Below are 25,475 nucleotides of genomic sequence, written 5' to 3'. Positions count from 1 at the left end.
CATGATCCATGATCCTACCTGGATCATGAACCATGTTCCTACCTGGATCATGATCCATTGGTCATCCATAAGAATGGGCATTTGGCTAGCTCCCTTGGGGGAGGGTACAGTAATGGTAACACTCTTTTTAACACACTTCTCCCAAAGCTCACTTCTGCCTCTGAGTGAAGGTTGATGGCATAGTGCTTAATGAATGGCAACTCCGATGACCAGATTGTAGTTTTGTAGATGTCTTTGAATGTTATGTCAGATAAATGGGCTGCGTAGGCTTGATTGGAATGTGCCCTGATAAGATCCTGGCAGTTCTACTTTCTGGAGCTTATTGGCCAAAAGAATTAGTTCTACACTCCAACATGACAGGCAGTGTCTGGAGAAACACAATGACCCTTCTTCTTCCACTTGTAGAAAATGAAGAGGAGTTTGGTCAACAGAAAGACTTAGAAGGCTTTAAGGTTAGTTCTGCCAACAATTCTGTTGATGCCCTGGTTCAGATTTGCAATAATGAACTCACTAGGGCAACAGTCATGATTTCTCCTAAGCACCCTCTCCGATCTGCTTCTAAATTAGCTCCTTGGTATATGGAAGAACTATGCAAGTTGGAGTAGCAAGGTACAGCTCGAGCGCAAGTGGAGAAAGACTCAGCTTGAATCTGACAGACTACAACACAGAGTGCATTTGAAGATCTATGCTCTGGCAATGCGTGCAACAAAGAAAACAGTTCTTTTATGCCTGCATTGCTTCTGCAAGCTCCATGCTGCCTCCAATGCTTTTTAACATCTACATGAACTTCTAGGAGAGATAATCAGCGGATTTGGTGCAGGGTCTTATCAATACACTGATGACACCCAAATCTATTTCTTCATGTCAACTTGATCAGGAAATGGCCTAACTTCCCTAAATGCCTGCCTGGAGGCGGTAATGGGCTGGATGAGGGAGAACAAACTGAGGCTGAATCCAAGGAAGATGGAGGTACTCACTGTGGGATGTCGAGACTTAGGAAATGGTTTAGATTTGCCTGTTCAGGACGGGGTTGCACTCCCCCAGAAAAAGCAGGTATGTAGTCTGTGAGTACATAGTCCTGATTTCTCAAGTTGAGGCAGTGACCATGAGTGCTTTCTATCAGCTTCGGATGATTCAGCAGCTACATCCATTTCTGAAGATAAGCCACCTTAAAACAGTGGTGCATATGCTGGTAACATTCCGGCTTGACTACTGCAATGTGCTCTACATTGGGCTGGCTTTGTACGGAGTTTGGAAACTGCAGTTAGTACAGAATGCAACAGCCAGGTTGGTCTCCAGGGTTGCCTGAAGAGCTCATATTACACCCGTTAACTACACCGGCTGCCAATAAGTTTTTGGGCGATATACAAATTTCTCGTTATTACCTATTAAGCCCTACACAGCTTGGGTCCAAGGTATTTAAGAGAACACCTTCTTCATCAACCCCACTGCCTGTTAAGATCATCTGGGGAGGTCTGGTTGCGGTTGCCACTGGCTTGGTTGGTGATGACTTGAAACCGGGCCTTTTCAAGAGTAGCCCCGGGATTCTGGAACATCTTTCCGAATGAAATTAGTTTCCCCTTCTCTGAATGTTTTTAAGAAGGACCTAAAACATACCTGTTTAATTGGGCTTTTAGTTAGTTTTATAGGTTTGGTGTTAGTTTTTATTGTATTTTAAATTGTTTAATTAGGTTAATGTTTTTACATTGTGAACTGCCCAGGGACTTTTTAGCATGGGGTGGTATATAATAATAATAATCTGTTATCTGTTGTATTGTTTTTATCCCTGTTTTATATGTTTTTAGCTTGATGTTTTTATTGCTTTTTATTGTATGTTTTAATTTTTGTAAACCGCCTTGGGGTTTTTAATACAACTTGCTCAGGTATTAAAAGATGTCAATGCTGCACTTGCAGAAATAACAACCAATAATTGGCAAGAAACAAACCAACCAACTAATGTACAGTGCAGCAACAATAACAACACAAGAGCTCAGATATAAGATCAATGGACCTGTAAAAAAAGAAAGTAGTACATCACCTAAATGGAAGATTAGATTAGAAAATAAAATCTCCAGGCTTAGATCAGATGCTAGTAAATTGAAAGATATGAAAGACAAGAAGCTGAAGAATGAAAACACCAAACAGTATCTGATCCAAAAATACCACCTAGATTCAAGGAAAATTAGAGAAGTCCTGGAAATAATAAAGCAGCAAATAACAGCAGTGTCAAAGAAGATTAGCAGATATGAAGCCAGAACTACACAACACAGGCAGAATCTCCAATTCCAGTCGAATCAGAGACGTTTCTACCAAAGCATAGGAGAAACTGCAAGAAACACAGAAACACCAAATAAAGAAGAAACAGTGCAATTCCGGGGAAAATTATGGGACAATCCAATAGATTATAATAAAAAAGCAGGCTGGATGAAACGGGTCAAAAATGTAACCAACAAATGCAAGATCTAATAATAACACCAGAATTAATAAGTGAAAGAGCAAAGAAAATTAAAAATTGGACTGCTCCAGGCAACAATGAACTGCATGGCTTTTGGCTTAAACACCTAACAAGCCTTCATAAACAACTATCAAAACAGTTCAATCACATTTTGCAAGGAGGTGATATTGAACAATGGCTAACAACTGGGAAAACTCATCTCATCATGAAAGACCCAGCAAAAGGTGGACTTCCAAGTAATTATAGACCGATAACCTGCCTGCCAACCATGTTCAAATTATTAACTGGAATAATAGCAGATGAAGTCATGCAACACTTATTAACTAACAAACAGCTTCCAGTTGAACAGAAAGGAAATAGCCCAAACACCAGAGGCACAAAAGACCAGCTGCTGATTGACAAAATGATTTTAGAAAACTGCAAGAGAAGAAAAACCAATCTAAGTGTTGCATGGATTCACTACAAGAAAGCCTTCGATTCATTGCCTCACACATGGATACTAAAATGTTTAGAAACAACTGGTGTCAGCAAAAACATTCAGATATTTATTTAAAAAGAAATGAGCATATGGAGTACACAGTTAACAATCAATGGCAAGACACTTGGACAGGTTAGCATTAGAAGAGGCATTTTCCAAAGGGACTCACTATCCCCTCTGTTGTTTGTAATCGCCATGACCCCACTTTCACAAATACTAAACAAAACAGGCCTCGGATACCAAACATCTAAAACATCAAGTAAAATCAACCATCTGCTGTACATGGACGATCTGAAGTTGTATGGAAAGTCCCAGTCAGAAATCGAATCACTGCTAAACACTGTCCGTATATTCAGTAGCGATATAGCAATGGAGTTTGGACTAGACAAGTGTGCTGCATTAATAATGAACAGAGGGAAAATAACAAAAACAGCAGGAATAGAACTGCCCAATGGAAGCAAGATCAAGAACCTGGAAGAGAAAGAACATTACAAATACTTGGGCATTCTCCAGGCTGATAACATCGCACACAGTGAAGTTAAAAGAAAAATTGGAAGTGAATACATCAGGAGAGTTAGAAAAATCCTAAAGTCCAAACTCAATGGCGGGAACACCATACAAGCCATAAATACCTGGGCTATACCTGTTATCAGATACACTGCAGGAATAATAGACTGGACCCAGGCAGAGCTAGAGACGCTAGATCGTAAGACCAGGAAAATCATGACCATCAATCATGCTCCGCACCGCCGCAGTGATGTCGATAGGCTATACCTCCCTCGCAGCTCAGGTGGAAGAGGAATGCTGCAAGTCCATCAAACAGTAGAGGAGGAGAAAAGAGGTCTTGAAGAATATATCAAGGACAGTGAAGAAGATGCACTTCAAATGGTCAATAATGTGAAACTATTCAACACCAATGAAACAAAGCAGGCCTACAAGAAAGAACAAGTCAAGAACCGAGCAGAAAAATGGGAAAATAAGCCACTGCATGGTCAATATTTGCACAATATAAGTGGGAAATCAGACATCACCAAGACCTGGCAATGGCTTAAGAATGGCAACTTGAAGAAAGAAACAGAGGGTTTAATACTGGCTGCACAAGAACAGGCACTAAGAACAAATGCAATAAGAGCAAAAGTCGAAAAATCAACAACAAACAGCAAGTGTCGCCTTTGTAAAGAAGCAGTTGAAACAGTGGACCACCTAATCAGCTGTTGTAAAAAGATCGCACAGAATGACTACAAACAAAGGCATGACAAGGTAGCAGGGATGATACACTGGAACATCTGCAAAAAACACAAGCTACCTGTAGCCAAAAATTGGTGAGACCATAACACTGAAAAAGTGGTCGAAAATGAAGATGTAAAAATATTATGGGACTTCCGACTACAAACAGACAAACATCTGCCACACAATACACCAGATAGAACTGTAGTTGAGAAGAAAGAAAAACAAGTCAAACTAATCGACATAGCAATACCAGGGGATAGCAAAATAGAAGAAAAAGAAATAGAAAAAAATCACCAAATACAAAGATCTACAAATTGAAATTGAAAGGCTGTGGCAGAAAAAGACCAAAATAATCCCAGTGGTAATTGGCGCCCTGGGTGCAGTTCCAGAAGACCTTGAAGAGCACCTCAACACCATAGGGGCCACAGAAATCACCATCAGCCAATTACAAAAAGCAGCTTTACTGGGAACAGCCCATATTCTGCGACGATATCTATAACAATTGATAATAAAATTCTGGCATCCCAGGTCCTCGGGAAGGACTCGATGTCTGGATAAAAGAAACCAGTCAATAACACCTGTCTGACTGTGTAAACAAGAAATAATAGTCTCAAAATGTAACTCTTTTCTATCTTTTGATGCCAAGAGCCAGTCATCCAGGGAAGGGAAGATTGCAACACCTCTTGTCCTTAGATGTGCTATTATCACTGCCATGCATTTTGTGAAAACCCTTGGTGCCATTGATAGACCCAATGGCAATACTTTGTACTAGAATACTGAATTGCCCATGGTAAGCCTCGGGTACATTCTGTGGTCTTCCTTACTTATGTGAAAGTAAGCATCCTTTAAATCCAGCCTTGCAAGCCAGTGTTCTTGGAATATTAGTGGAAATATGTCTTGCAACAACATCATTTGGAACTTTTTCACACCAATTTACTCAAATGGTGTAAGTCCATGATGGGGCGGGTCTCGCCTCCCCTCATGGGGATCTGAAAATAACAGGGACACAATCTGTCCGTTATCTTGTCCACTGTACTGGGACAATGGCTCTCTTTCCCAACAAGTCCTTCACCTTTTTGATCAGAGACGGTGTTGCTCGAATGTACCTGACACCTGTAAAAACTGGCAGAGCTTTGAACTCTATCGCATACCCCACAGTAATTATCGAGGACCCAACGATCCGATGTTGCCATGAGGGGACATGGCTTGCCAGTTTGGTGGAATATACAACTGATGATGGTACATTCGTCCCTCGCCAACCGTGAGGGTTCAGTTCCTGGAAATCCTCGCGGTTGGCGAATTTGTGGTTGATGAGGGATAGCAATGCATGGGAATCAAGGAATATGGGAATTGCAGGCAGAAAAGAGAAAAAAATAAGGTGAAGAATAGAAAAATCGCCCCTTGACCCCTGAAAATCAACCCCTGACCAATGGAAATAGCCCCACCCATGCCCAAATTTGAAAAAAATGTCAACAAACCATGGCTACTCAGGTTGCAGCTGGAGAGGGTGGTCACAATTTCCCAGTCATGGATACTTAAATACGCGAGATTGGGAAATCCACGGTTGGCAAGGGACGACTGTGAGGTACTAGTGAGGTGGAATTGGCAGAGATTTGTTGGGTTAACGGAGGACACAGTCATATAAAAGATGCTGTTTGGGGGCTTCTGGTTGTTACGCTGGCCCTGGTTGGTACTATGAAGTACTTGCCGCTGGAGCAGCCGAATGAGAGGCTGTCAAAGCATTGCTTGTTGGTGGGTGGAACTAACTTAGTGAAGTTGTTTGGTGGCCAGGTGTTGGTGACACAATAGGTGTCCTCACAGCTGTTGAGGTGACTGTCTCCACACCCTGATAGTTATCTGGCCCTTCCAAAGTATGTGATAGGAAGCCTCTGAAGGTTGTAGTCGAAGGTGTGCTATTTTTGGAGCCTAGGATAGACAGCAAAGTCTGTGCTGTCGAAAGGTCCAAGCCAGTTTCTAGGTCTCCAACATAGACTTCAATATTGAAAGTTGGAGGAGGCGATGAAGCCTCTCTTCGTCGAGGGGTGACCTGCCTCAAAGCCATGAGTATTGGTGTTCCGTTTTGGAGAACTTCGCCCCACACTCCAAACATATTTTAAGAGTCCTTGTCTCTGGTATACTTACCATCATACAGGAAAAATAGTTAGTTAACAGTCCAAGTCATTCCAGGAAGAAAACAATTTTCAATTCCTCTTTATCGGAGAACTCTACAAAGGAACTGTTCCAAGCCGAGGAGCTAAAGTGATGAGGTCTTATCGAGAAGTTGGTCAGAAACGAACTGGAGCAAATGGTGTCCCGCCTGCATTAAATAACGGTGATGCCAAGTGCGTGAGGTGGAATGTGTGCACTAAAGGGAGCTACAGCATTCCACCCATAAGGTTCCTGCGCAGGTGCAAAACCCATTCTTATGGATGGCCAACTGATCACGATCCAGATCTTGCGCAAGCGAATTTCCCCTTCTTCAGCACAGCAGCACATGTGTGTCTCAGAAATTAACTTTTGAATGTCAGGGAACCCTCCAGAAACAGGACTATAGGGGTGAGATAAGTGAAAACTGCTGCCACCACCATGCACCTTCCATTTGCATCAAGGGACACTTGAGATAAAACCCACTATATTCAAAGTTGTAAAACTGATAACACTAGAAAGTAGCAGGGTAAAGAAGAACAATTGTAACAGCAGTTCTGACAACAAATATGAGACTCTACACAAGCTTTAGTCCCTGAGCCAAAGAAGCTAAATTTTGGATGATAACGAGAATGTTTTCCAGTAGTCTTTTATAAGAAAGCTGTGCTTCTTGTATGCATAATTCACCAATCTGAAAAGAAAATATCCAGCTAACATTCAACTCTGGCCTCAATTTGTGTGCAAAAATCAATTATTTCAATAGAAAAATCAAACAGGAAAGAAGAAAATGATGTAGAGGGAGTAATCTTAGATATCTGAAATTTCCTACACTGATTTAAAGAAATGTATAAAGCTCAGACTTAAGACAATTGAAAACAAATTAGCTTTATCATATGAGCCAATAATGCAGGATCCACTCAGTAAAAAATATTTTAAATGACATCACAGTGGGCTTCTGTACTCCCAGTAACCAAAGCAAAGCTACATTTGCTCATGTTCTGAAGGCAACAGATGAATATAAATGAAACTGAACCAGAAAAACAGAGAGCTTTCCTGCATGTGTCAACCACTATCAGATCATATCTTACATAATAACCCTAATGATTACTTCCAGTGAAATCAACAGGCCTCATATTTCATACATGATGTTTTCCCTATATAGTACTACACTGGTCTGGCCAGGGGGGAGGGGAGATATAATTCTATAAGCTTTATGTGGTGATCACATAAAAGTATCTATGTTGTCAGGTTTAACTAGATTTAAGAAGTTAGGTGACAGTCAACATGTCAAAGATCCAACCCAGTATCAATCAACTTTTCATACCCTTAATAAAAGAATAAAAATCAAGATATAAAAAAAACACTGACAGCCATTTTATGCCATATTGAAAGGACAAGACTGACAGATCAACCCAGTTACAGCAACTCGAGGAACGTTAATTTTTTTCTTACCTGAACAGCAATCATTCTTGAACGAGGACAGTTTCTTGCTGCAGGCTTATTCTCCATTTCCATTTTTATAACAGAACTACATTCAGCTTCATTATGATGACTCTCAAACTGATCACAAGTATTGTCATAGGGGTGACTGTCAGACCTCGCTGATATGCACTCAGGGTTCTGGGATGTTTGCACTTTATCACTTTTTTCAAGACTGTCAAAGCTGTATTTGTTCCCTGATATTGCTTCTAGATCAATATCAAGGTAAGCATCATAATCTGCATATATATCATTAGACGGATCTGAAATATCTGGCATAAGTGGTATTTGAGTAATCATTGGAAACGTTCTATCATCCTGATAGTCTGTAGGAACCTCATTTAGAAACGTCAAATAGTTTTCAGGTACAGCTGAAGGCAAAGATATTTTTGACATAGGCAGTGATGATGCTATCGAGTCAGTTGTCTGACAAGAAAGAGAACATGTGGAAACAAAAGGACTAAAAGAAGAATGGCTTGCAGTTGTATATTCGACAGTATTGCTGGTTACTTTATCAGAAGATATTGGTGCACAAGGTTGATTAATATAAAAGATGGGTTTGAACTCCTTAGCAGCAGGATTTAAACGTGGTTTGCTTTGGGAACTGTCTTCTTGACTATTTAAGCAGGCCGAGTAACTGTCTTCATTTTTAACTTTTCCTTCAACCTGAGCGACATCTGCATTTTCCTTCAGCATAACAGCATGTTTCATCAAGCCAATAAGGTCACCCATCATAACAAAACGTAAAGATACCAGCAGGAAAGATTTCAGACCACCAGCATCCTCCACAATCTTACGAGTACCTGCAGGAAAGCATTTATATTCTCCAACTAACAAAGGATTATCAATTTCCATGGGGCCATGTTCTTCCAAGATTTGAGAAAAATAGCTGTGGAAAACAGTAAGAGTTATTTCTTATTTCAATAGGAAGCTGTACAATAGTGACTAATTTAGCATGTCAACAATTCTTTACATCAGCATAACATGACATATTTTAAGGAAACTGAAAAGTTTTGAAAGAAAACATTCACACTCCACAACATAGACTTCATACCTAAGCATGCGATTGAAAATTTCCCATATTTTATTTTTGCGTGGAAAATTTTCCGTTTCTAAAAATGCATTGCTTTATTAAATTAGTTAGTAATAATAAATATGAATGGATGCCAGTGTAGTATTAGGCAAGCTTGACAATTTCAATGTTGTAGTTAATGTTTTTCAGGAACTATGTGGGAGATAATCACCGGGGTGGGGGGAACCACTATAACTCTAGGGAGTATGTGAGAGAGTACATATATGTTCTATTGATTTTTAAATGGGTAGTTTTAAAAACTAAATATATAATTCAAACAACATGCCAAATCAGATCACAATCTATTTAGGGCCTCAGGAAAAATTGCAAAGTAAAAAGTTCTGAGAAATTTTCAATGCATATGAGAAGAGAATTTAAAAAACTTCTCCAGAAAACCCACATCTCTGTACTTACATAAGCAGAGAAAAGACTTAGCCTCATGCCTTTACAAAATGACTTTGTTCTATATAAACAAAACAAAAGTGCTCTCCCCACATCCAAGGCATGCAAGAATGTCTCCAAAAGGTGTGGTTCCTAAAAAAAAAGTTGGAATCACAATATCTTGATTCAGACGAAAGTCAGATACCACCTTTGGCTGAAAAGCTGGGTCCATTCACATTACAACCTTTTCAGGAAAAAACTGTGTATATGGAACGTCAGGTCTTAATAGCCCAAGAAGGTTATTGGATCCTACAGGATTTCAAGAAGCCTTGGAGGGATTTAGTGTTGGCTCTGCCAGCGATCCTGTTGATGCCCTGGTGGAGAATTGGAACAGCAAACTCACCAGGGCAGTAGACATGATAGTTCCTAAGCGTCCTCTCTGACCCGCTTCAAAACTGGCCCCTTGGTATACGGAAGAACTACAGGGGCTGAAGCTGCACGGTAGATGACTGGAGTGCAGGTGGAGAAAGACTTGGCTTGAATCCGACAGACTGCAACATAAAGCTCATTGAAGACCTATGCTCAGGCAATACGTGAGGCAAATAAGTGATTCTTTTCTGCCCGTATTGCATCCGCAAGTTCACGTCTGGCGGAGTTGTCCAGGGTTGTGAGATGGCTAGTATGTGCCCTCCTCCCTTGAATCAGAATCTGGAACCATCTACTACCCTCTGTGATGTGTTTAATGAATTTTTTGTGGACAAAATCTCTCGTATTCAGGCCGACTTAGATTCCGTCTCCACAACTACTTCAGTGTCTGATGTGGAGGTATCCAGAGATTCCTCTTATGTGGTTAGGTTGGATCAGATCCAGTTTGTGACTCCTGAGGATGTGGACAAGCTGATTGGAACGGTGCGGCCCACCACTTGTTCTCTTGATCCTTGCCCAACATGGCTTTTACTATCTGGCAGGGTGGTTGTTGTAGAAGGCCTGGTAGAGATTATAAACGCATCTCTGAGGGAAGGCAGGATCCCTCCTTATCTTAAGGAGGCAATTATTAGACCGCTTCTGAAGAAACCTACTTTGGATCCCTCACAGCTGATTAATTACAGGCCTGTCTCCAACCTTCCGTGGCTGGGCAAGGTAATTGAGAGAGTGATGACCCAGAAACCAGCCTGGCTGCCACATTCTAGACCAACTGTAGTTTCCAGACTACGTACAAGGGGAGCCCCACATAGAGTGCATTGCAGTAATCCAGTCTGGAGGTTACCAGCAGATGTACCACTGTTTTGAGGTCGGTTATCTCAAGAAACGGGCGCTGCTGGCGTATCAGCCAAAGCTGACAGAAGGCACCAGACAGTCTTGGAGGAAAGACTAGACAGTCTTGGAGAAAACTGATTATCTTGACCCATTTCAAACTGGCTTCTGGGCTGGCTATGGGGTGGAGACTGCCTTGGTCGGCCTGATGGATGATCTCCAACTGGGAATTGACAGAGAAAGTGTGACTCTGTTGGTCCTTTTGGACTGCTCGGAGGCTTTTGATACTATCGACCATAGTATCCTTCTGGAGCGTATGAGGGGGTTGGGAATGAGAGGAACTGCTCTGCAGTGGTTCCATTCCTACTTCTTGGGCAGGTTCCAGATGGTGTCCCTTGGAGACTGTTGTTCTTCAAAATCTCAACTTTTGTATGGTGTCCCTCAGGGCTCCGTATTGTCTCTGATGTTGTTTAACATCTACATGAAACTGCTGGGAGAGATCATCAGGAGATTTGTTGCAGGGTGCTATCAGTATGCTGATGACACTCAAATCTATTTCTCCATGTCAGCATCATCGGGAGAGGGCATAACCTCCCTAAATGCCTGCCTGCAGTCAGTAATGGGCTGGATGAGGGATAACAAACTGAGACTGAATCCAGATAAGACGGAGGTACTTATTGTGCGGGGTCGAAACTCGAGAGACGATCTTGATCTGCCTGTTCTGGATGGGGTCACACTTCCCCAGAAGGAACAGGTACGCAGTCTAGGGATGCTTCTGGATCCAAATTTCCCCCAGGTGTCCCAGGTTGAGGCGGTGGCCAGAGATGCCTTCTGTCAGCTTTGGCTGATACGCCAGCAGTGCCCGTTTCTTGAGATAACTGACCTCAAAACAGTGGTACATCTGCTGGTAACCTCCAGACTGGATTACTGCAATGCTCTCTATGTGGGGCTCCCCTTGTACGCAGTCTGGAAACTACAGTTGGTCTAGAATGTGGCAGCCAGGCTGGTCTCTGGGTCATCTAGGAGAGACCATATTACTCCTGTATTCAAGGAGTTACACCGGCTGCCAATACGTTTCCGGGCAAAATACAAGGTGCTGGTCATAACCTATAAAGCCCTAAACAGCTTGGGCCCTGGGTATTTGAGAGAATGTCTTCTTTGTCATGAACCCTACCGCCCATTGAGATCATCAGGAGAGGTCCGTCTGCATTTGCCACCGGCTCATCTGGCGGCTACACATGGACTGGCCTTCCCCGTTGCTGCCCCGAGGCTTTGGAATACGTTCCCTAGTGAAATAAGAGCCTCTCCATCTCTGACAACTTTTTAAAAAGTCTTTAAAGACACATCTGTTCACCCAAGCTTTTAAATGATACTGTTTTGATTGTTTCAGTGTTGTTTTTAGAATATTGTTTTTTGGGTTTTTTTAATTGTTGTGTTTTAAATTTCTTGTTTTTAACTAATGTTTTACCTTTGTTTCTATCTTGTTGTAAACCACCCAGAGATGTAAGTTTTGGGAGATATAAAAATATGTTAATTAATTATTTAATTAATTAATTGAATTTTTAAAAACCCATCAACTCACTGACCCTTTTTGCCATTGTTATGGCAACCAGAAAGGCATTCTTTAATGTGGTTTTGAAGGGACAGTTGCCATCGATCAAATGGCTTTCCTGTTAAAAGTTGAAAGAACTAATGAAAGATTACATTGTTCCATTGGTTGGCATATCGGGGGAGATTGTTTAGACCTTTTAAATATATTTTACAATCAGGATAGGAAAATGTTGTGAAGCCATCCCAACCCTTTTATTTTATTTATTTTATATACTGCCTGACTCTAGAGGCTCCAGGCAGTTTGCAAAAATAAAGACCAACAAAAACAGCAATTAAAACAAGAATTAAAAATATCTAACACATTCGGAAATTGCAACAATAAAACAACCTAAACAGCAATTAAAAATTTAAAACTCAGAAATTACTAAAAGCCTAAAAAAAGTATTTTTTAAGTAAAATTACTAAAAAAAATGTGTCTTAAGGTATCTTTAGATGATGTTGCTGTTAAATATACTTTTATAAGAAACACTGGTCAAACGTGAACTTTTAAGTGTAGTCACATACAGAAGAACTTGTCTCACTGTGGCCTCGTTAGGAAGAGAGAGTCCTTAATAAACTCATACCTTTTCCACTTGCAGGCATAATTTCTTCTTGTGGAACGCTTTTGCTCATTAATATTTTTTTTTAATTTAACAGCTGCTACTCCACACTGTCATTTTTAGTATGTGTAGATCTGATGCAGTATCTGACTCCCATCCTGAGACAGTAGATTTGGATGTTGTGGTAGTCGCCAGTAGCTCCTGACTGACAGATGCAGTTGACTTGAAAACAATGCCTGGTGCAGCCACCAGGGGGCCAGCAATATGCAGGCTACATTCTCTTTAAGGACCCTAGCCAGCATCCTGCTTATTAGAAGAAAATGAGAGAACATGTAAAGTAGTTCAATTTTCCAAGTTCTCTGGAACGCATCTGCTCCAGAGTTCCTCCCAAGTTCTTGGCTCCAACTCGGTCAATTGATCCTCCTCATTTATTTAAATAATCAATGTTGATGGAGACAGTTGACCTGGAGAATGAGATGGTGTCTGTCAAAGTCGGAAGCGTTGTAGACGTTGACTGCGTGTACTGGGCTGAAAGTGTAGACTTTCAACATTGGTGGCAGGGTAGAAGGAGACTTCCTCAACACCTATGTGGACACCAATTCCAATGTCTGCCTCAGTGTCAAAAGAGGAGACTTTGCCGTGGCTTAGCTACCTGATCATAGACTGAGAAGTCTGATGAGACTTTGACACTGAAGACTCCATCTCATGCATTCTCCTTTTCTTTGAAGGAGAAGCCAGGCGCATCTCCTCATCCGAGGACCTTTTCTTCTTCTTGTGGTGTAATGCTGAGGCAGAGCCCTTTGACACATCAGCCATACACTTGCTCAGGCATTTGCAGCTTCGATATTGAAGTTGGCACCAGCATAGCGGGTTGTGGAGACCTTGGCATCTATGTTGGAGGTCAAAGTGTCTATTCATATAACGCTGCTCAGAGCCTCAGAGCCCGTTTTTTCAGCATTTGTTGAGAAAAAGATGTGCAAATTCTGAAAGTCTTTGTATTGAGGTCTTCACCCAGACATAAGCAGGAGCAGTGGTGATCGTTCAAGGGCAATCCACGCCCCCGCCCCACACTTATTTAAAGTTTTCTTTTGGTCCATCAAAAACAACAGTAATCCCAAGCCAAGCTACATCTTCTTAAAAAAAAATCCAGTCCAACCCCCCTCCCCCCTCTCTCACATACACACACACTCACAATTCGGGGTATGCACAGAACCACGGAACTGTGGTCCGGCACTGGGGTGGGGGGTTCCTTTAAGAGCGGGGGGAGGGTTTACTTACCCCTCCCACCGCTTTCCCCCTCCGGCTCCCATAGTTCTGTTAGTAAGTGCCGCCCCTTCTCCCATTTGGCTGGCAAAGGCTTCAATAAGCCTTTTGTGCGTGTGCACGCTTCACGTCTCTGAAGCCGCCTTCAGCCTTTTTCTCGCTGCTGCTTTATTTTTTGTCAGCAGCTCAAACTCGGCTGCTCCCATTGCAGTTCCAGCCAGCTGGGCAGCAACGAACTGGGACACCAGCAAAAGGGTTACTACATGCACGAAGCAGCGGCAGTAGCAGCCGCCACTGACTGGGCTGCAAGCGGTCACCTCCCCACTCTTCGCTCGCGACTACTGGAACCCTACCTTGTCCCCTCCCACCAGCCTCCTCTCTTGCAATGGGAGCAGCTGAGTTTGAGCTGCCGACAAAAAATAAAGCAGCAGCGAGAAAAAGGCTGAAGGCGGCTTCAGAGATGTGAAGCATGCGCGCGCGCAAAAGGCTTATTGAAGCCTTTGCCAGCCAAATGGGAGAAGGGGTGGCAGGGAGGTATCCTGCCGCCCCAATTACTAACAGAACTATGGGCGCCGGAGGGGAAAAGCGGCGGGAGGAGTAAGTAAACCCTCCCCCTGTTCTTATAGGAACCCCCCACCCCAAACCACCCATGTCCGGACCGGTCTGGAGGCCTGTAGAATGGCCTCCAGAACGGTCCGGGCTCATCACTAACAACAATGTCTCTTTTCACAGAACCAAATCCAACGAGGCAAAGGTGGTCCGAATGGAATTAAGGAAGGAGGCATTCTAACTGTCAAAATAAACAGATGCGCTGGGTGTGAGAGGCAGTTCCTGAGCACCACAAGGAGTTTGAAAATTCCACCTGTGAGGTCCTGCGCAGGCCCCAAACCCAGGATTATGAAAGTACTACGGATCACCTTTAAGATTATTTGTTCATTCCAACTTCTTCCTCATCTTGCTTTACTTACTGTTTAATAAATAAGACCTAATATAGAAGGAAATAGCCACTTACTCATATAAGCTTTCACAAGTTGGGTCTGGATAATTGTCCAACATTCTCTGATAATTGCTACTGGAAGAAACATTATTATTATACAAAGCTTCAAATATCTCCACCTGATCAGAAAGACTATCTGGTATTCTGAATGGTTCAGAAGGATTCATAAAACTTCTGTTGAGAAGACAAGAAAGAGACTTTAAGAAAAGAGACTCCTTATAAATTGGAAAGCCTACAATACACATTTAACAATAAAAAGCTCAGTCCCCCCAGCCCGCTATAGGCCATTAACAACAATAAAGGATAATATATACATTAATATAACAGTATCTATAAAAGAAATAAGAAAGAAAAAGAACCCCAGTTGTTCAACTTACTGAATACAACATGTACAGTGAAGTATTTCAATCTTTCACAGCTGCCAGGGAAAACTATTTACTTTCCTAGTTACTTTATTTGTATTTGCAAGTAAATACTCTAGTTTTTGTCAGTCTAGATCAGACTGACAAAAACTAGAGTATTTACTTGCAAATGTCCCATCAGTAACTGGAAAATAATTTTTGTTGCCTTTTCAGAAATTGAACAATGAAACATATAGATGTGGATTTTCTCTCTAAAACCTCCTTACAAAATATAATGGAGGAGGAACCTTCTGCATGCAAGCATGCAGATGCTCTTCTCAGAGCAGTCCCATCCCCTAATGGGAAGCTCTTGCAGTGCTCACACATGTAGTCTCCCATTCAAATGCAAACCAGGACAGAGCCTGCTTAGCAAATGCTTGCTACCACAAGACTGGCTGCCCTCAAATGTTATCACAGCATACCAGGGAGCCATCTTCAACTTGGATGCAAGTGAACAATCCAAGTTGAATGCCACAAACTCTGTTCTTAATTAGGGTAGGGGAGGAATATATGCAGTGTCAAGCTTCATCTCCCAGCTAATATTTATTTCTTTATTTGATTAATTTATATGCTGCCTGACTCCAAAGGCTCTAAGCACTTTAGTTTATACAAAAATAAAAATGTATAAAAACATATTTTTATATCAATTGGCCTGTTTTTTCTTTTTCTTTTTGCCCAGATTATTTGTTAGGGGCAACTTATTTACAACTAATAGGCGAGGCCTGTCACTGATGAGGCAAAGTCATTTTGCATAGATTACACTTCTAGGCAAGTTCAAGAAATTAAATATATCTAATAGAATTTTTAACTAATGTGCTTGCAAAAGGGAAGTAAACGAACAGTTTGAAATTTGTAGGATTTCAACTTCAAATATTATTCATTTTATAATAGAATGACCGTATAGCAGGCCTGCACAACATATGACCCATGAGGTGGCATATTTTCCCCGGCCTACTAGGCTGTTTCCTCCCTCAACCATTGCTTCTCACCATGACTCTCCACATTAATGCTTCCCCAGCGGCCCCCATCTCCTTTTCAATGGCAGCCCTGCTTCCCCTCAGCCACCATCCAGGCTGTCTCCGTGGGTGGTGGGAATGCCTCTCTCTGCCTCTGCAGCAACTCTAGCCACCCCTGCCACACCATTCCACATCCAGTAGGCTCCCAGGAGGCTGGGAGGAAGAAGCTCCTATCTGGGGCTTTCCTCCTTCCCCCCACCAAAGAACCACTTGGCTATGGAGTGGCACAGAGTGAAGGAGGAAAGCCTACATGGTAGCTTCCACTGCCCAGTGGAAATACATGAAACATATCAGTCTCCACCCACCACATTCTGGAATCAAATTATATATTTTGATTACTTTATCTTTTATATTTTGATTACTATATCTGATTACTTTTTGAAGTGAAAATTGGCAGCCCTGCCATCCTTCAGCCACCACCTAAGCAGTCTCCCTGAGTGTTAGGGATCTCACTCTCTCTCTCTCTGCCCCCACTGCCACCTCTCACCACCCCTTGCCATGCTGTTCCACATCCAGTGGGAAGGATGAAGCTCGGAGCTTCAAGTTTACAGCCACAGTCACTTGTTCATAGGTTACAAAGATATCTTTTTCCAGGGATCTATTAATTTTGTCTTAGCTCACTAGCCAGCCATTATTTGTGATTGACACAAATCTCACTCTTCCCTCAGATCCTTTTATGGCAAATAGGCAGGGGGCTTAGGAGAAAAGTGGGTCTTGTCATTTGCACTGGAATATGGAGATAAGAAAAACTGGGAGAAACACTTCTCAGAAAAAATTCCTGCTGTTTCTTATCTTCTCAAAAATAGAAGGGGAAATGAGATCTATGGTGAGGAGATCTGTGTGGTGCCGGGTGTTCTACTCAACAGAGAGCTGGGACGTGGATTTATAGATGCCAGACTTTCAAAGCATTCTCCCCCACTGCCTCCCAAGACACTGGAACTGTGATTGTAAGCAATTGTGATATTCCTTCCCCAAATCTCCCTAAAAGATTTTCAGTTCCTTTGCCTGATTATAAGTTTATTTTCTTTTTAAAAAATGAAGTTTACTTTAAACTATTTTAGGTCATAGGTGTGTGTATATATATGTATGTATGTATGTAAGTATAAATAAATCCCATGTGCCACTTTGCATATACCAGGGGCGGGGGAAGAGGAGTTTAATGGACACATATCTAACTTTCCCAACTGAAATCAAGGTGATTTAAAGATGCTTAATTTGGGCTGGTTTCATGCTAGAACTTACAGTGTACTTTCTTCTGAAAATATATTGTCTTCCTCTCGAGTCACTGTACCACCAACTCCACCAGACAGAACTAAAACAGCCTAACCAACAAGAGAAAGAAAAGTTAGCCTATTTACATAACATTTCAAAACTCAATCAACCATTAGAATTCAAGGGATTTGTTTATATAAAGTTCTTCACAGATTAACATTTATTCAGATGTCCTGCAACACACGACTGTTGAGCAGGTGATGTAAGTGAACTAGCTTCCCACTGCTCTACAAATAGCCCCAGAATGAGAGCGAGAGATTCTTCAAAACTAGATGTTCAGAACAGGAAGAATACTATTTAGGTGAGAACTAGGAGTGTGCACGGAGCGGTCCGGGGCCATACAAAAGGCCTCCGGACCGGTCCGGGATTTGGCCGGTCCGGGGGGGGGGGTGTCTTTAAGAGCCGCTGGACTTTCCTAAAATGTTCTTGGGGCGGCAGAGTTCCTCCCTGCCGCCCCTGCCCCCGTTGTTGTCTTCAAAGTTAATCAGAAAAAGCTGGTGCCACGCATGCGCCCTTCGCGGCACACGTGCACGCTGCTGCTGCTGGTGCACACGCGCCGCATACATCATTGTGACATATGCGGCGCACGTGCCGGTGGTGGCAATGAGCGTGCGTGCGCCGCAATGGGCACATGCGTGGCGCCAGCTTTTTCTGCTTGTTAACTTTGAAGACAACGACGGGGGCAGGGGCGGCAGGGAGGAACTCTGCCGCCCCAATAACGTTTTAGGAAAATCCAGCACCGGAGGGGGAAGAGTGGGGCGGGGGGAGTAAGTACTACCCCCTGCCCTTAAAGACACACTCCCCCCAGTGTCCGACCATGCCTCTCTTTATTTTTTCTCTTTTTAGATCAAACACGTACCACATTTATGACTGAAAGCCTGTTAAGGGTTGCATTTAAATTTTCACAAGCATAACCTAGCTTGCAGAAGTAGAATTTCCCTCCCCCGTCTCCCCACTACAGCCACAGTGCCCCCTACTCAGACTCAAAAACCCAATGGAATGTGGCACAAGGAGCTGAAGGGAGAAGAGTATTTCCAGAAAATGGGTGGTGAGGAGTCTTCTCTTTCCGCTCCATCCCTACACACACACACACACACACACACACACGTCATTTCTGAGAGACCCCTGACCTTCAAAGAGCAGTTTTTAAAAAAGGGGGTCCCTTGAAGAGGAGGGGGAGTATGTCTGCTTCTGCAAACTTCCTTGCACTTGCAGTACTTCACTGTGTGTTATTTCCATTTATAAATTATTGGCATTTTTACGTACATACTTGTCCACAGTATCACTGTTATGGTTAGAATTCTTTTAGGCTTCAGCTAACATCATGATTATGTTTCTTTTGCTTTAATTTAAATCAGGAAGATGTAGAACAATTGCATCCTCCCGTTCTCTCTCTCTCATGCCAAGATTGCAACTGTTGCAAGATACTGTACATGCAACATGTAGGAACAAAGGGTATTAGCCCCCAAACCATTGTTTAACAAAGCTGAGAATGTGGTCCCCTAAAAATAAGGTATTGTATACCCTTGATTCCTTTGGCTTCTTTCGATTTCTGTTTTTAACTTTGATACCATTATTCTAGAAGGAAAAAGAAATCAAATGTTTAGCATCACTAATTAACACTTTGCAGGAAATTATCTGTTTCATTCTTTGTATAATATAGACTACCAAAGAAACAGGATCTACATGCATTTCTCAATTTCTACATTTATTTCTCTGCAGAGACATGAGGCTGCACACAATTTCCATTAAAGCCATTGATGATGTCACAACACCACAACCACATGTAGGTAATAAACCACCCATAGACCAAGATGCAGGTTCTATATTGGGTCTTTACGTAAAAAGTGAAATTATGCATTCCCCTTATATGCATTACATAAACAACTGATAATGTATCCTTTTTTCTGGTATATTCCTATTAAAATGAAATTGCTTTGCCAATTTGTTCAATAATGAAAGTATAATTTCTATGAACAATTATTGACGAATATTCACACCACTTTGTGATGTGAATAGTTATGACACAAGTCATCAACTCCTCAGAAATTTCCTTTTAAAAATGACTTTAAAGTCATAACCAAGGGCTTCAGGGCATTGAGATGAATAATTATTTATTTTTATTTATTTGTTTAACTTATATACCGCCCAAACCTTCGTCTCTGGGCGGTTATCAGTGACATAAAAACAATTAAAACAAATATAAAAGGTTAAAACAGTTTAACAATTTAAAAACAGCATAAAATTAAAACCTACAAATTAAAAAAGCTGAAAAAGCTTGGGTGAAGAGATGGGTCTTCAAATGTTTTTTAAAAATAGTGAGAGATGGGGAGGATCGTATCTCAGTAGAGAGCGCATTCCACAATCTTGGGGCAGCAATCAAGAACGCCCGTCTCCGTGTGGCCACCAGACGAGCTGGCGGTAACTGGAGACAGACCTCCTCAAGTGAACTCAATGGGAGGTGGGGCACAGAACGAAGAAGACGTTCTCTTAAATAACCAGGGCCTAAGCTGTTTAGGGCTTTATAACATAACTAGCACTTTGTATTTTGCCCAGAAACCTACTGGCAACCAGTTTAGCTCCATCAACAAGGGAGTAATGTGGTCTCTCCGAGATGACCCGGAGACCAACCTGGAGACATAGTTCAACTTTCTGTCTTCAGTTTGTGGTTCATTGAACCACAAACATCAGTTTGAAGCCTACTCTGGGAAAAGCAGAAGCAGCTTGAGTAGGTGAGCAAGATTTTCTAAACAGAACAACATCTAGCCTTTCCCCCCTTCAAACTAACTAACAGGAGAAGGGGAGATTTTGAGGGGCTGGTTTCAAGGGATAAGTCCTAGTCTGTGTGTGTGTGATTTGCCAGGGCTAGCAAACCTCGTGTTTTTGTCGGTCCTAAATTTCTTGGCAACCAGGTTTATGGGATGGTTCTAGTGTCATGAGAGAGAATATAAATCTCTCTATGTACCCTATCCACACCATACATAATCTTATAGACCTCTATTCTGTCTCTCCTCAATGCTTTTTTTCTAAATTAAAAAGCCCCAGGTACTGTAGACTTGCCTTTTAAGAAAGGTGCTCTAGGCCCCAATCACCTCGAGTGCCCCCTTCTGCACCTTTTCCAGTTCTGTCCTTTTTGAAGTATGGTGACCAGTACCGTACACACTAATCCACATGTGGCCGCACCATATCATAAGGGCATTATGATATTTGCAGTTTTATTTTCAATCCCTTCCTAATGATTCCAAGCATGGAATTGGCCTTTTCACAGTTGCCGCAAATTAAAGTTGACACATGCAATGAGCTGTCCACCATGACCTCAAGATCTCTCTCCTGGTCAGTCACTGACAGCTCAGACCCCATCAACATATATGTGAAGTTAGGGTTCACAAATATTTATGTATCACTTTTCAGCAACTAAGAAGTACTGCAGATCCAGACCCTAGCCATGGTGCTAGGCAACTGAGGGTCTAGCTACTTAGCCTCCAGGTTGCCACTTGGGGCCTCAGCAGGCAGTTTAACGGCAGTCCCCCTGGCCCCAAAGGCCAGTATTTTCATTTACCCAGTAAAAAAATTGCCCTCCTAGCTAGAGCCAGCTTCAAAGGCTGAGATACCCCTATATGAGAGTTGCCAAGAAAAAATGGCAACCAACACTAGAGGAAACAACACATGCCAAGGCAAGGTAATGGGGAAAGAAAGAGACAAGGATAGAGAGTAGGGCCCAAATCCAAAGCAAAAGGTCTGGCTTCACTTACCCCATGCACTGGGGTAGGAAGACCAGCAGCAGCTGTGAGGCTGGCCCCAGCAACTCTTTAGTTCTGTACTATTAGCATGGGCTAGAGACAAAGAAGAAACCCCTGACTAAAGCCAAGCAGTCAACCAGAGACTTGAATCTGCAGCACACAGAGGCAAGCTCTAGCAGGGAAGCAAGAGGTACTTCCTAGTCTAAACCCCAGCATACTAATTTTAAAAAAACCCTGTTTCTGTTTCTGGTGGATGGAGAAGAGATCGCACCAATATCTGGACCACTGGAAGATGACAAGTAGGGAAAAACCAAAAGGCATTGAAAGACTACAAATGCAGGGCTACCTCTCAGATTAAACAAATCCATCAAGGGTTTTTTTTGAGAAGCAAAACATTTATAGTTGTGCTCTATATAAATGGCAGAAAGTTCCAAGTTCAGGATGCTTTTAATCTGAATCCTAGTTTTAAGAGACTAGGACACATTATGTCTCTACCATGCTAGCATGTGTTACAATGGATATCAGAAGTTTGGTTTGATTTGAATAGACCCGGTGAGTAATGTAGTGAACCTTCTTTTTGACATTTATACCTGTGCCATTCTAAAATATCCTTAAGCTGTAAATCATAGAAATGATATTTACAGAAATTACTCATTTACTGACATTTTTCTCTGGGCATATTAAAATCTGAAGCTTTACTGGTAAATGTAAGCATTCACCCACACCTATTAGAAACGATTTGTATTAAAATGTATCCATGTTTCAGTTTCAACAAGTAGATTAAACCAAACTTACTGCAGTAGTTTCAATTTCCTGCTTCTTTAATACAGTAAAAGGATTCTCTATTTAAGAAATAAATATTTAAAAAATAAGACACACAGAGATCATTCCAAAGTCTCTATTTCAAACTATTTCCATAACTTTAAAAAAAGGTCCTCCATTCTCATAATTGCAAACATGCTTAAAATTATATTATAGGGATATTTAATACTGCAGCTCAAACCATTACCATATTCTGACATTTGATAAGGGGATTGAATTCTTCCAACAGAGTATAAACTATCACTTCAGTGAACAGACCCAATGGCCCTGAACCAAAAGAAATCAGTCATGCCTAGATTTGGTTGAAATAAAAATGACAAGTTAAGTTATGATTGAAACTACACTGAATTCATAAACCATTATAATCACAACCACATAAGTAACACATCTACCACTAATCAAAGATATTTTAATTTTAAATATTATCTGACTTAGAGCTCATCCTTACAGAAGCATCAGGTAATTCAGAGAGCTACACCCACCCCCTTCCAATATATAATGGTGCACATCTTTCCCCATGTGGACTGCACCATCTGCACTGAACACACAGTTTACCCTTTCCCAGCTCAGGAACTCACGCCTTTAGGATCTCAGGGGAGTAGGCAAGTATAGATATAAGAAACTGAAACTTCTTTTACAGACAGACTTTAGCTGCACCTTTCTTCAAGACTTGCACCAGACTCCTGGGAACTTATTCTAGTACAGATCCCAGAAATAAGAATCAAATGGGTGACAGATATAGTTGGTGTACATTTATGTTTTAAAGGGGTAGCCGATTCCTTTGTTCATCCTAGTATACTTACCCATTTCATCAAAATATTCATCTAAAACAGAGTGATAAAGGGGAAAATGCTCTCTGTTTTCTTCTAATAGCCATAACACACGACGAAGTTCCATGACTGACAGTTTTTCAAAGTAGTTCATTATTTCAACATAATCTGGACATGAGCAGGTGTATATACTGTTTAGTTTAATACCATATTTCTCACTCCAGAGAAGAGATATGAAACTAAGCTCAGGTTCCAAAATATCAACACCATAATAATTGAAAAATACTTCTGTAGCTTTTAAACCTGCAAAATAAAATTTAAGAGAAAAAAATTAACTTCATGCTTTTCTATCCTCAGGACACACATTTAACTTGCTTACACTTTAAGGAGTACTTAAATTTAGCCTCATTTGTCCAAGTAACTTCTTTTGAGAACATATTCAGGAAAGTTATGGAATGTTACATTCCTAAGATTTTTCAGACTAACTAAACAGAAGATGATATAAAAATAATTAGAGACTGGATTTGCCAGAAAGTTAAGAAATTCTTTATCATTTTTAGATACCACCTGAGATATATATCGCTAGGATGTATATATAATCCAAATATAACAAATATAAAAACAATTAACACAATTCCACAGAATAAAAACAGTTTAAAATTGATTTTAATTAAAAGCATGGGGAAACAGGTGGGTCATTTTAAAAGCAATCAGAGACGGAGCTGCTCTTCTTTTGAAAGGGAGTGTATTCCAAAACCCTGAAGCAGTCACAGAGACGGCCCAGTCCTGCGTCACCACTAGGTGAGCTGGTGGCAATCGTAACTGGACCTCCCCAGGTGATCTTAATAGGTGGCAGGGTTCATGACAAAAAGAGGTGCTCTTGTAAGTACCCTGGACCCAAGCCAAATTAGACTATTAGCTATTAAATGAAGTAATTATGGCAATGAAACAGGAATGGAAAAACTTATTAGTGGTCTAGCTGTATCTAAAAAACGTTATTTGCAACATGGGTCCAACTATGTTCACACCTTGTTAGCCAATTTGTTCCTGACTGAGGTTTGGATTCATTTCTCTTTTAAAAAAGGACTATACAATAGACATTACTTAGACAGATGCAAAACTATCCTAGAACAGATTTTGTGTGTCATCCAAGACACATGTATGGATGCACATATTATCCCTAGTTGCTGACTAGGAACCTTATGGTGATCTGCCAGGGCAGGGGGGAAGAGTGAGAGCAAATAGCCATTCTAGGTCACAGCTGTGAGGACTTAATGCATCAATGGCATGGAGGAGCCTCCACCATTACTAGTAGTGTTGACAGACTGATGAGTAGCTCAGAAGCAGCGAGCATGGATTCCTCTTGGATCTGTGGCTCGCTGAACAGTATGTCAGCCACTATTCCTTTTTGTATGAATATTACAGGGGACTATTTGGAGAACAGAATTATTTACATGACCAGTTCCCAACTTTTATTTTGTACATCAGCAGCAACTGCAACCAACTCTGTTTATCTAAAGTGAACAAATCTTATAAATAACAGTTGGGAGATAAGAAATGGGTTCTGTGCCTGTGTGGATCTTCCCAGTGTGGAGTACCACAGCTCTTCGTGGCGTTCGAGCCCTGACCCAAGTGACCACATGGATGATATTTAAGTCAGGAAGAACACCACTCCTTCAGTTCCTGGACGACCACTGGAGTAGGCGCCCATCCTTGCAGGAAATAGCAGGTGAATTCTATTACAGAGGCTTGAACTACTTCAATGGGGAGGTATGGGATGGATGTCAACGGATCACTACCAGATCATCAGTTAAAGGTAAGCAACCTGTTTATCTGGATCGTGATCCATTGAGCTCCATAAAAATGGGTGCTTAGTTAGCTCATTCAGGTGGAGGTAACAGTCGTTATTGTAACACCCTTTTAAGTACATCTCTCCCAAAATTAGCCTCCGCTGCAGAGTGCTAGTCAATGGCATAATGTTTTATAAAGGGCATTTCTGATGACCAGGTTGCCGCTTTACATGTGTCTTTGAAGGATATGCCAGACAAATAGGCCACTGAGACTGCGTAAGCATGAAATATTATGGATTTCAGTGCCTCTACCTTCTGTTATTTGTAGGTCAGTAGTCATAAGTTCAATAAGCCAGGGTGAAAGGCACTGTCTGTACACACAGTGACCCTTTGATTTTCATTTGTAAGTGATGAAATGTCTTTTTGTCTTGCAAATAATCTTCGTCCTAGCCAGATAGAAAAGTAGTGCTCTTCTTACATCTAGGGAGTTTAGTGCTCTCTCTAGTGAGGTTGAAGGGTCTCTGAAGAAGGTTGGCAGTACAATGTCCTTGTTTATGTGGAAATCAGACACTATCTTTGTTAAGAATATGTTATCTATTTGCATTAGAACTTTATCTGGATATAATCTTGTGTGTGGTTTGTCCATACGCAAAGCTTTCAGTTCACTAACTGCGGGCTGTAGTGACTGCAACTAAGAATGCAATCTTCAAGGTGACCAACTTAAGATTTGCTGAGGAGCCAGTGTGGTATAGTGGTTAAA

At 41.5% G+C, this 25,475-nt stretch overlaps 1 protein-coding gene across 5 annotated transcripts in view; it reads right to left on the bottom strand.

The window, feature by feature from the left end:
- Positions 1–25,475, bottom strand: part of TTC3 (tetratricopeptide repeat domain 3) — a 139,210-nt gene that overhangs the window by 27,117 nt on the left and 86,618 nt on the right. For 3 of the 5 annotated variants that reach the window (XM_053306857.1, XM_053306856.1, XM_053306858.1), the window contains exons 28-33: positions 22,959–23,228; positions 22,129–22,175; positions 19,118–19,171; positions 17,564–17,643; positions 14,920–15,078; positions 7,761–8,676 (exon numbers count right to left, since the gene is read on the bottom strand). In XM_053306857.1, the coding sequence (XP_053162832.1) occupies positions 7,761–8,676; positions 14,920–15,078; positions 17,564–17,643; positions 19,118–19,171; positions 22,129–22,175; positions 22,959–23,228 (1,526 nt within the window). The remainder of the gene's footprint in view (positions 1–7,760; positions 8,677–14,919; positions 15,079–17,563; positions 17,644–19,117; positions 19,172–22,128; positions 22,176–22,958; positions 23,229–25,475) is intronic. The other 2 variants (XM_053306859.1, XM_053306860.1) reach the window with 2 other exon arrangements.

The sequence above is a fragment of the Hemicordylus capensis genome, chromosome 3 (genome assembly GCF_027244095.1).
Source record: "Hemicordylus capensis ecotype Gifberg chromosome 3, rHemCap1.1.pri, whole genome shotgun sequence".
NCBI classification, from domain to species: domain Eukaryota; kingdom Metazoa; phylum Chordata; class Lepidosauria; order Squamata; family Cordylidae; genus Hemicordylus; species Hemicordylus capensis.
The sequence above is the reverse complement of the archived record's forward strand: the minus strand, read 5'-3'. Positions and strand labels throughout refer to the sequence as shown.